General features: G+C 40.6%; 1 protein-coding gene across 13 annotated transcripts in view; it reads left to right on the top strand.

The window, feature by feature from the left end:
• Window positions 1–12,285, top strand: part of ENPP2 (ectonucleotide pyrophosphatase/phosphodiesterase 2) — a 379,835-nt gene that overhangs the window by 196,855 nt on the left and 170,695 nt on the right. For all 13 annotated transcript variants that reach the window (XM_030218400.1, XM_030218486.1, XM_030218477.1 and 10 more), the window contains exon 13: window positions 1,346–1,471. In XM_030218400.1, coding sequence (XP_030074260.1) covers window positions 1,346–1,471 — 126 coding nt within the window. The remainder of the gene's footprint in view (window positions 1–1,345; window positions 1,472–12,285) is intronic.

Below are 12,285 nucleotides of genomic sequence, written 5' to 3'. Positions count from 1 at the left end.
AGAACAGAATCTACTGATGTAGAGCCTGTTGTAAAGTACAGAAGAAACACATATTTATGCCCTGGGTGTGTGCAGCATAAAACATCTATTTCAGAAAAATGAATGTATATAATATCGACAGTTTCAAAACCAGCACATAACTGGTTAAATGTCAGTACATAGCAGGTTATCATTGCAACCTTAGAGACATAACTGATATTATCCTGATGCAGTCAAAGTGACTGGTTTCCTTTGCCAGTTTGGCATTGTTGTGGGAACAGAAACCACTAAGGGATTAAGGGAGCAACAACTCCTAACCCCTACAATGGAAACAATGACCTATTGTTGATCTGTTTTGGGTTAGGGCAGAGCCATTAGATTAAAAGCAGCACAGATTCTGCTGGGTCAGGAGGAGTCTTTCCAAATTCGGTGGTAGGGGTTTAGAATTGATTGCTCAGTCATTCCTATGTATCAATGTATGTAATACTAGATGGAGAAATGACATATTGAGCAACTCTTTACTATTTGTTTGCTTCCTCTCTGAAGAGCAACAAATTTGAAAAAGAAGAAAATCGATAGAAAGAAGCACCTTAGAAGCAGGAATCATTTTGTTGGTACCTCTTTACTATACATTTTGCATTGTGAGGATGTCAAAGAATTTGCACTATCTGGCCATGTGTTTTGGGCATATCAGAGAGCGGGATAGGGGAGATGGGAATGAGGTCTTGCTATGACCCCCACAGATCATTCAGCAGCCATTTACACAGTGAATAGTTAGCAAAATACAAAGGCTGCTGTTCTATAAATTGGCACCTTATTTTAGGTCTGACAAAGGGGCATGCTTAGTGCTAATTATGTAATGACTCAAAGATGCACCTCAGCCATTAAACAAAGCCACATTAGCATGTCAGAAGTTAGGTGCACCTACTTGTAACAGGTCAATTGGCTGTGCCATGCAACGCTTGCGACTGATAGTATTCTATAAGTTGTGCATGCAACTTGATGACACACCCATGCTCCACCTAAGTGTTTGCCCCCCTGACATTAAGGGGTCCTTTTAGAAAGACACGCTAGCATTTTTAGTGCATGCTAAAAACGCTAGTGCGCCTTTGTAAAAGACTCCCTAAATGATTTAGTTGCACTCTTTATATAGAGTAATACCTAGCACTTAAGTGCATGACTGCCAATTATTGGTGCTAGTCATAACACACGAGTGCTAGTATTCTATAAACTAAGCCTACTGTTGGTGCTTGAATTTAGGTGCCAGTTTATAGAATTGCCCTTTTAAATTCCTTTTTCTCGTGTAGCGATTTTAATTCTGTGTATTGCTCAATAATTTTGATGTGCCTTTTTTCCCTTTTGTAAGGAATGGAAGAAGCTACTTGTGAGAGAACTGAATATCTGACCGATTACTTATCGAATTTGGATGACATTCAGTTAGTCCCTGGAACCCTGGGCCGCATTCGCTCAAGATTTAGCAATAATCCTAAATGTAAGTTAACTGTGCATACGTTTCTAGTGTTTCATATATTTTGCTTTGAAGTTTTAATCTTGATTTTGTTTCTGCTATTTGAATTAAGGATCTCTTGGTGTAAAGTTTAGTTTTCATATCACAGTACCTGTACATAATTCTAACACACTATGGGGAAAGTTACTAAGTTGCAGAGTAAAGTATGGCTTTTGCCACAGCTTAGTTTACTGTGGGAGTCACTAACCTACAGAGATTTATACAGAGTCATTTTCTTTCTGGCCTTTCTACTCCCTATGCACGCAAGCATCCTTCTAGCTTTTGCCATCATCTTTTCTACGTTCTACCTGTTTGCTATGGGTGAGTTATATTCCGCAATATCTCCATTTGGATTCACTGCAGGGTTACAATCAAGGAAAAGAAGCACCCTAGTCAAGTGGAATTACATTAAATAAAAAAGCAGAAAAAACATAGCAGATAGAAATCAGATCTAAATTAATACCAACAGCAGAAAACATGAGCTGCCAGACATATCATAAATAAGAGATGGGACAATGTCGATCTTACAGAATTTGGCAGCCCATTCCAAGTCATAACGGCTAAATATTTAAAAGAAGAATCCAAATATTTTTTTTTAGTTTAACCCCTCTGCAGCTTGGAAATGACATAGTAAAAACTTGAGAAAATTGAAAGAACTTGCTAGATCTTAGTAAAAGACAATGATTTGTTATTCCAACTGCGTTTTGGCCAGCATGGGATTTAAAAACAAAAATGCAATCTTAAAATATAAACGAGAGGAAACTGGATGCCAATGGAGCTCTCTGAGCAAAGGAGATACTCTCTCAAATTTGCTCTTTCTAAAAATTAACCCCATGTCTGTGTTTGGCCACTAAGGTTATCACATAATCACATCCACGTCCTGCTTTTCTTTTCTACACAGAAATACTCCATTCCTTAATCTGCACTGCTCTCTTGGGTTTTGAAGCATTTTTGTTACCATAAAATCTTAGCATCCAAATTCTGGACCATTCTTCAAGCTTCACTAAGTCCTTCATGTTAAACACCATGAAGGGTGTCTCCCTATTGCAGATTTTGGAACCATCCACAAATAGGAAAACCTTAGCAGACAGCCCTTCCACAACATTGCTTACAAAAATGTTAGAAAGAACTGGCCCAAGAACTGACCTTTGTAGCACACCACTTGCGACATCCCTTTCCTCAAGGTGAACTCCATCTACCACTTCCCTTTGTCGTATTCCACTCAACCAGTTCTTAGTCATTTTCTTTAGGGCACATGCCAAGGGCTCTCAGTTTATTTATAAGTCGTCTGTGTGGAGCCATGTTAAGCTTTGCTAAAATCTAAGTACACCACATCTAGTGCTGTCTCTTGAAACAACTCTCTGGTCACCCAGTCAAAGAAATAATCGGATATGAATTCAGTAAGTCAATATAAAATCCATCAAAACAACTCATTCATCAGCAAAGCAAATGAGCACAAATGCTCGCAGTCTAAGTAAGGTTCAAGATCTGCAAATCTTGATTTTTGAGACCGACTTGGATATTGTTGCTATTTCAGAGACATGGTTCAATAATTCCCATGAGTAAGACGCAACCATACTGGGCTATAATCCTTTTTAGGAAGGATGGGGAGGACCGAAAGGGTGGTATAGTGGAGCTGTTTGTAGAAAAACAATATTAAAGCAACTGAAATACTGGGAACCTGGGAAAAAGAAGAAGCGATATGGATTGCCCTGGAAAGAAAAGATGAAACCTGTATGTACACGGGTGTCATCTATAGACCTCTGGAACAAATGGAGAAGCTGGGCAAGGATCTGATTGAATATATCTGTAAACTGGGAATGAAAGGGGGAAGTACTGTTGCTGGGAGATTAAACTTGCCTGATGTGGACTGGAACATGCCATCAGCAGAATTGGAAAGAAGCAGAGAGATTGTGGGTGCCTGCCAAAGTACTATGCTGCAGTGGCGTTCCTAGGGTGGCGGACCCCTGGGGCGGATCGCCAATGCGCCCCCCCCCCAGGTGCAGTTCGACACCTCCCCATGGCGAAAGGACACCCCCCTCCCGGGTGCAGCGTGACCTCCCACCCCAGGCAAAAGGATGGACACCTCCCCCCTGGCAAAAGGACCCCCCGGGTGCATTTTTACCTGCTGGGGGGGGGGGGGTGCCACACGCCTGTCGGCTTCGCTCGTTCCCTGCTCCCTCTGCCCCAGAACAACCTGTTCTGGGGCAGAGGGAGCAGGGAACGAACGTTGCCGACAAAAGCACTGCACCCCCCCCCCCAGCGGCGTGCACCTGGGGCGGATCGCACCCACCGCCCCCCCTTGGTACGCCACTGCTATGCTGAGACAAATGGTGATGGAACCCATGACGGAAGGAGTGACACTGGATCTAGTGCTCATAAATGGAATAAAGTATTTTGAATATTTGGGTGAGTACCCCCCTAGTGACCATCACTGATATAAGAGGTAAAGAGGAGTGCAGACATACAAAACTCAAAGTGCTGGATTTCAGACATGCTGATTTTAGTAGAATGGGGAAGTACATGAGCAAGGAGCTGATGAGATGGGTAGATATAAGAGAAGTGGAAAGACTGTGGTCCAAGCTGAAAGCAACTATAAATATGTTGACTGCTGTGACCAAGCGATTGTAATGGCATATATCAAATTCAGAATAAACTATAAACAGATGACTTCACTGACCTCCCTTTCCCAGGAATAATAATCTGTATCAGCATGGAGTGGCTGTGTCATTTACTTATCTCTACATTCTCCATTCTGCTACTTCTCTTTGTTCTTTATCATTGTATTTTGTAGTTCTTTTCATATTCTGTTTTTAATTATTGTACACCGCTTTGTTGTTGTCTACAGAAGGCGGTATATTAAAACTAATAAGGAAAGTAAACAAAAACAAGAGGAACAGGAGACTGTTTTTTTTTTCAATCACTTGTTTGAAGAACTATATTACAAAGGCAAAAGAGGTGGCATTCAAGAAACGCAAAAGAACATAACATGAAGACCATAGAAAATATTACCAGATAAAACTCAACGAAATGAAGAGGGAAAATAAGGCAAGCAAAAGCACAGCTGGAAGAAAAAATGGCTAAAGATGTGAAGAAGTGTCAAGACCTTTTTAAAATATATTGGGGAAAGGAGGAAGGCTAGAAATGGAATTGTAAGAGTGAAAGATGCTGATAAATGCTATGTGGAGAGTGATGAGGATAAAGCAGATGTTCTAAACATAAACTTTGTTCTGTGTTGTCAGTGGAAAATCTGGAGAAAGACCACAGTCGATTGCCAAAGGTATATCTCTGAATGGAGTAGATATTGCTCTGTTCACAGAAGGAAGTGTTTATAAACAACTTAATCTGAAAGTGGATAACGCTATGGGGCTGGATGGGATATATCCCAGAATATTGAAACCTCTTAAGAATTTATTTAATAGATCTTTAGAGAGAGGAGTGGTTCCATGGGATTGGAAATGAGCGGATATGGTCTCTCTTCACAAAAGTAGGGACAGGAAAGATTTGGAAAACTACAAGGAGTTACTGAAGGAAAGGATAGTGAACTTTCTAGAATCCAGTGAGTTGCAAGATCTGAGGCAACATGGTTTTATGAAAGGAAAATCCTGTGAAATGAATTTGATTTTTTATTTTGACTGGGTGATCAGAGAACTGGATAAAGGGCATGCACTAGATGCAATCTTCTTGTATTTCAGTAGAGCCTTTGATACAATTCCTCACAGGAGACTCGTGTATAAGCTGAGCTGACTGAATTTAGGACTCAACTTGGTGAACTGGATTAGACCAACTGGTTGACCAACAGATGACAGAGGGTGGTGGTAAATGAAATCCATTAAGAGGAAAGGAAGGTGAGTAGTAGAGTACCTATGGCATTGGTACTGGGGCCAATTCTATTTAATGTATTTGTGAGCAGCATTGCTGAATGTTTAGAAGGAAAGTTTGCCTTTTTGCAGAAGACATGAAGATCGCCAACAGAATGGTGACCCCGGAAAGAGTAGAAACATGAGAGAACCTCTCCAAAAGTTAGAACAGTGGTCTAAGCTCTGGAAGTTAAAATTTAACGTCGAGAATTACAGAGTGATCCACCTGGAGTGCAGAAATCCAAAGGAGATTTATGAAATAGAAGGAGAGAGTTGGTAAGTATATTTCCAGAGGGAGACCTTGTGGTGATAGTGTCTGAAGATATGGTGGCGAAAGAATGTGATGAGGCGGTGGCCACAGCCAGATGGATGCTAGGCTACACAGAGAGGTATAACTAGCAGAAGAGAGGAGGTGTTGATGCCCCTGTACAAGTCATTGGTGAAGCCCCACTTGGAATGTTGTGGTGTTTTGGAGGCTGTATCTTTCTAAGAAAGTAAAAAGACTTGAAGTGGTTCAGAGAAAAGTGACACAAATAGTATGCAGTTTACTCAACAAGTCATATGAGAATAGACTTGGTGATCTGAATATATATATCCTAGAGGAAAGGAAGGATAGGGGTGATATAATAGAGACATTTAAATGTTTGAAATATATTAATATACCAACAAGCAGTGGCATACCTAGGGTAGTTGATACCTGGGGCTGGTCATTTTTTAACACCCCCTTCCAAAATCCAATACTAGGCATACCGTGAATACAAAACACTCAGGACCTATACAGCAATTCTACCATACCATAAGCAGTAATTTCTATGAGTCACACAAGGAAAAGGAAAGCATCTTAAACACTACAGTGAGCACTAGTACATCAATTCACCTATTGTAAAACGAAACCAGACAGAATAGTACAGATCGTCGATCCTGCACAGTCAATGCCAACTTGAAAGCCATGTCTTTTTCACAAACACAGATACACCCTAATCCACTATAGAATAAGTAATCATAAACTTTCTATTTAGACAAAAATTAAACTGAATCCCCAAGATGCCAGACTCTGCATACAATGCAACACCACAGAAACAGAAAATGTCCCCTAGTACTGTGCAAAATATAAAAACAGCAGATGTAAATTTGAAAAAACTAACAAATACCAATCACCTCTTTACAAATTAACAAATAGAAATAAAACAAATATAGAAAATAAAGTACCATTTTATTGGACTAATACATTTAGCTTTCAGAGGCCAAAACCTCCTTCCTCAGGTCAATACAGTATAGTGCTGTTACAGTATCCTATCCTGACATGAGGAAGGGGGTTTTGTTCTCCGAAAGTTAGTCAAAATGTATTAAAATTAGTTCAATAAAAAGATTACCTTGTTTACATGTTCTATTTATAAACATTTATTAACACATCTACAATGCTACTTTATCCTAAAATAAAAAAATATATTTTATTTACAGTTTGTTGTCTCTGGTTTCTGCTTTCCTCATCTTCTTTTCACTGTCTTCCTTCCATCCAGCATCTGTCTTTGCTTTTTATCTGCCATCCAGTGTCTGCCGTCTCTCCCTGCCCCTTCCATCCACTGTCTGCTCTCTCTCTCCCTTCCATCCAAATCTGCCCTCTTCTCTGCCCCTTTCCATCCACCATCTGCCCGTCTGCTTACTTTATTTTTTGTCTATTAGATTGTAAGCTCTTTGAGCAGGGACTGTCTTTCTTCTATGTTTGTGCAGCGCTGCGTACGCCTTGTAGCACTATAGAAATTAGAAATGCTAAATAGTAGTAGTAGTAGTCTGCCCTCTCTCTCTCTCTCTCCCCTTCCATCTACTGTCTGCCCTTTCTATCCCTTCCATCCACTGTCTGCCCTTTCTCTCTGCCCCTTCAATCCACCATTTGCCCTCCCTCTCGCTCCCCCTTGCATCCAGGATCTGTCCCCTCTTTCGCTCTCTGCCCCCTCTTTTCTGCCCCCAGTTCCAGTCTCAGCCCCAGCCTTTTTCTCCCACCAGTCTCGAGCTTCAGCCCTAACCACTTCTCTCTGTCCCCTTTTCAGCCCCCAGTCCCCAGTTTCAACCCAGCCCTTTTTTCCCACCAGTCCCGAGCTTCAGCCCCAGCCAAATCTCCATGTCCCCGTTTCAGCCCCTGCCCCTTTTCAGCCCCCAGTTCCAGTACTAGCCCCCTTATCCCATCTACCCTCTTTTTCAGCCCCCAGTTCCAGTCTCCTTCATCCACATGCCTTGCATTAGGGCCCCCCTTTTCAGCCCCAGACCCATTCTCCCACCTGCCCCAGGCATGGCCTCATTCTCCCTCCTGCCCCCTTCTCAGACCCCAGTTCTAGCTCCAGGCCCCTTCTCCCATCTGAGCCCCCCTCTCCGACCCAGTCCCCACCTGCCTACCAGCATCATTGACAGACGACCCTCTTCTGGCACCCAGCCTTTAGAAAAAAATCTGTGAAGTGGCGACGCAGTGCAGCACCTCATGTCTGCTCTGCATTTAAAATAAGCAAATCTCCTTGTTGCGTTGGCCCTTCCCTCACTGTGTTCCGTCCTCTGGTGTAACTTCCTATTTCCTTGAGGGCGGGACACAGTGAGGGAAGGGCCGACGCGATGAGGCTTCTGTTACACGCAGAGCAGACGCAAGGCGCTGCGCCGCCGCTTCACAGATTTCTTTTTAAAGGTTGGGTGCCGGGTGGCAGGAGAAGAGGGTCATCTGTCGACAGAGCTGGTAGGCAGGGACTGCAGTGCCAGCGGAGCACCCCCCCCACCTGCTGACACCCGGGGCGGACCGCCCCCACCGTCCTGCCCTTGGTACGCCACTGCCAACAAGCTTTGGCCAGAAAGTGGTAGAGATAGAGGACTCGAATTGAGGTTGCAGGATTGTTGACTTAGGAATAACATCAGGAAATACTTTTTACATGAAGAAGGTGGTACATGCATGGAATGACCTCCCACAGGAGGTGGTGGAGATGAAAATGGTAACTGAATCCAAACATGTGTGGGATAAACACAAAGGAATGAGAATGGAAGCAAAACAAACTTACTGATGCTTAGATGGCAACTCCAGTAATTAGGAAATAAGGCCGGATTTCTATACTCTGTGCCCCAATTATGGCTAGACAGATCTGGATGGACTGGAGTGTGCTTTGACGACAACTGAAGTAGTTGTGGAACAAGGTCAGTGCCGGGCAGATTTCTGTGGTCTGCCTCGAAAATGGCAAGGACAGATCAAGTATGCATATGTTACATTGGGGCAGACTGAATGGACTGTGCAGGTCTTTATCTGACATTATCTACTATGTTACTTACTGGGCCCAGTGGTTCCCAAACCTATCCTGGGGAAATATGCATGACAGATTTGCATGCACTTCTTCCACTGTTTACAACATTTCTATCTCATGAATATTCATTGCAAATATTTTGAAAACCTGACTGGCTGGGGTTCCCCAGGACAGATTTGGAAACCAGTGAACTGGCTTGTCATTCCCAACCTCCTCTGGTATTCCAGTTGAGGAAGTTACTCCTATTGTGCAAACACAATACCTATCTAGGGTTAGAGGAGAAGGAACCCCAGCTGCAGGTTGACATAAAGACCACAACCAGTTATATACATTATTAAGGGCCCTGTTTACTAAGCCACGTTATAGGTGCGTTAACATTTTTAATACATGTTAACCATGTACGAGCGTTAACTGTGTATGCGCCTACAATATCCCTATAGACACCTACATGGTTAGCGCTCGCGCTAATTTTAGGCATGTTAAAAATGCTAACAGGCAGGGCCCTATGTTTTTAGGGTTCTTTGGAAGTTGTTACTGAGCGAACAACCCTCATAATGACACTTGCTCTAGAACCTGATAGAGATGATAATCTACAATTATATTTTCATCATATGAACAATTTGTAGGGGTTCTAAAAACCAGATATGTCCAGACTTTTGTAGAGAAAAGCAGATAAGGCAAAAACAATTCCTAGCACTTAAGCCTAGGGTCTTGGCTTTGGGAGCTTCATTTCTGCTGAAGTTTTCCTGTAGATGTTTTGTATTGTTAGAAGGTCATAAGTATTATTTCTTAGAACATAAACAGTTATTGGACTGTATTCTTGAGAGGGGAGGGGGTGGTAGAAATTTCTTGACCTGCATATAGGCACCTAGGTAGTTCACAAAGCTAAAATCAGGACAGTGTAAGAGGAGAAAGAATTAGAATTAAAACGGTAAAGGGAAAAAAGGTTGTCTTTTAGTCATGGGTGGGGAAGGATTTGGAGAAAAGGTGAGTCTTAAGAAGTTTTTTAAAGACCACAACTATGGTCTGTTTTCTGATTATTAGTTCAGGGTAGAAAATATGATCACATTAACCCCTTTTTTCCTTAAATATCATTGGTTACCAGTATTTTATTGGATCAAATTTAAGTTATTAACTTTGACCCATAAGGGCATATTACACTCAACTACCAAGTATTTATTAACTATCCCTTATACCCCCTACTAGAGTTTTGAGATTGTTACAGTATAATAAATTATTAATACCACCTTGAAAAAAAACAGATAGGTATTGATATGATACAAAGCATTATTTTACCTTTTTATGAAATCTCCCAAATTATCTCCTTGCAGAAGAGAATTTCAAAAAGTTTAAAATTCTTGCTGAAGGCACTGTGCTTTAAGGACGCCTTTTATATAGAATTAGATGTTGACGGTATTATACACTAGCTTCTCGGAGCAAAAATAAAAGCACAAGGAGCCTTCAAGGGTGGGAGTGTCAACTCGGTATTTATTGGTTGAATCTGTCACGGTCCATGTTTTCGGTGAAACCACATGCATCAGGGGTCTAAATAAATATATAAATACATAAAACATAAATAAAATAGAAAATTGTATATTAAACCCATATGATAAAACTATTTTTGGACAGTGTCAAAAAATGCCTGTGCTTTGAATGTGCAGAATGTATATTATGAAGTGAAAAATGTGGATACTTTGTGTGTGAACATGCATTCATAAAGGAGCGCTATACGTGCAGAACACAATTTGTGATTGAATGGGAATGGACTGTGTTTAAGGTTTTGCTATCAAAATAATGGTGATCCTTTTATTATTGTTAGAGCCCTGTTTACTAAGATGTGCTAGTGTTTTTAGCGTGCGCTGAAATTTATCACGCACTAATGCAGGAGACACCCATATATTCCTATGGGTGTCTCTAAAAAAAATGCTAGCGCGTCAACAGTGTGGTTTAGTAAAAGGGCCCTTAATTTGTTGATATCTATCTATCTATCTATCTATCTATCTATCTATCTATCTATCTATCTATCTATCTATCTATCTATCTATCTATCTATCTATCTATCTATCTATCTATCTATCTATCTATCTATCTCAACCGATGGGCATTGTGAAGTAATATGGATGCAGTAGATTGGATCAGTTGTAAGCACTTGAAGGAACAAAGAGGAGTACCAGCAATAGTTTAGGTGAGATACGAGGGCCAGGATGAATGGGCAGAGAAGCTTAATGGGAAGGAAAGGATGGACGGTGCGAATATGATGAAGTGCAAAAAAACAATGAATGAATAACAGGAGTTTGTTTGGGACTTGAAAGTAAATACTGATGTCTTGTTGTCTTTGTCAGCCTCTCTATCTGACCCTGGGTGATTTATTATGGCTTGATGGATATTATTTTTTTCCTGTTCTTGGTCTTTATGGTTTAATTTTTGCCATTTTTACCTTTAATTTTCCTTGTTGATTATGATTGTTTATGGTGGTTTTACACAGTTCATGTACTATTTGCATGGACTTATATATGTATTCTAATTACAACTTTTAAAAAAATGAAATGACAGAAAAGGAGAGAAAATTGTAGCTATCTTTAATATGAAGCTCCAAGAGGTAGACTCAGGAGCAAAGTCAGAAAATACTATTTTTTTTCCATCTGAGGTATCTATTGCTTAGTCTATGTGTACTTCCTAGAAAATATTTTTTGTCAGAAAATGTGATGGATATCTGGAATGCCCTCCTAGAAAAGGTGGTGGAGACAAAAATGGTGGTAGAACTAATAATAATCATAAAAAGAAAGGGATTAATGAAGCACTGTGATAACTTGTACAGAGCAACAGTTAGAACCCTAAAAGGCAGTGGTACTAATTGAAAGGTTATATGAGGAACTTTAGGGAAGGGGAGGGGGGGAGAGAATGTGTTGGGTTCCATATGAGAATTTGTATGCACATCGACCCAAAGTAAATTGAAGGACTGCAGACTTCATTTTAAAAAAAGATTTATCTGATATTATTTACTGTGTAACTACACAGTATATCAGATTTATATCACTTTTAAGATACAATCAGTGAAAATGGTTTACATCAACAATGATAAAAAACCACAATCAATACTTGTTGGATCTGTTTTCTACTTTTGTTTAGAAAACAGATCCAACAAGTATTTAAAAAAAATTAAATATAAGAGAATTGAAAATGTCTTCAGCCCTTTTGAAACAAAAAAGTGGGAAGAAGACAATCTCAGTTTGGTTAGTGATGCTTTGTAACAGGCTTGAGAAGCATGAATTTTCTGAGGGATTTTTCCAGAGTAAAGTACAATCTTTACCCACAATGCACATTTATGTGCGTGTGGCATAAGGCAGAGATTCCCAAACCTGATCCTGGAGGCACCCAAGCCAGTCAGGTTTTCAGGATATCCAAAACGAATATTCATGAGAGGGATTTGCATGCAGTGGAGTCAGTGCATGCAGATCACTCATGAATATTCACTGTGGATATCCTGAAAACTTGACTGGCGGGGGTGCCTCCAGGACCAGGTTTGGGAACCATTGGCATAAAGCAAATGTTAAGAAAGATATGGAAATACCTATGTTTGGTCCCTTCAGATTAAGGAAATAATTCAGGAGTATATGTAAACAACATGGAATAACACTGATTGTTCTTAATCAGGTCAAGGAAATCT

Source organism: Microcaecilia unicolor, chromosome 1 (assembly GCF_901765095.1).
Source record: "Microcaecilia unicolor chromosome 1, aMicUni1.1, whole genome shotgun sequence".
NCBI lineage: Eukaryota > Metazoa > Chordata > Amphibia > Gymnophiona > Siphonopidae > Microcaecilia > Microcaecilia unicolor.
The sequence above is the reverse complement of the archived record's forward strand: the minus strand, read 5'-3'. Positions and strand labels throughout refer to the sequence as shown.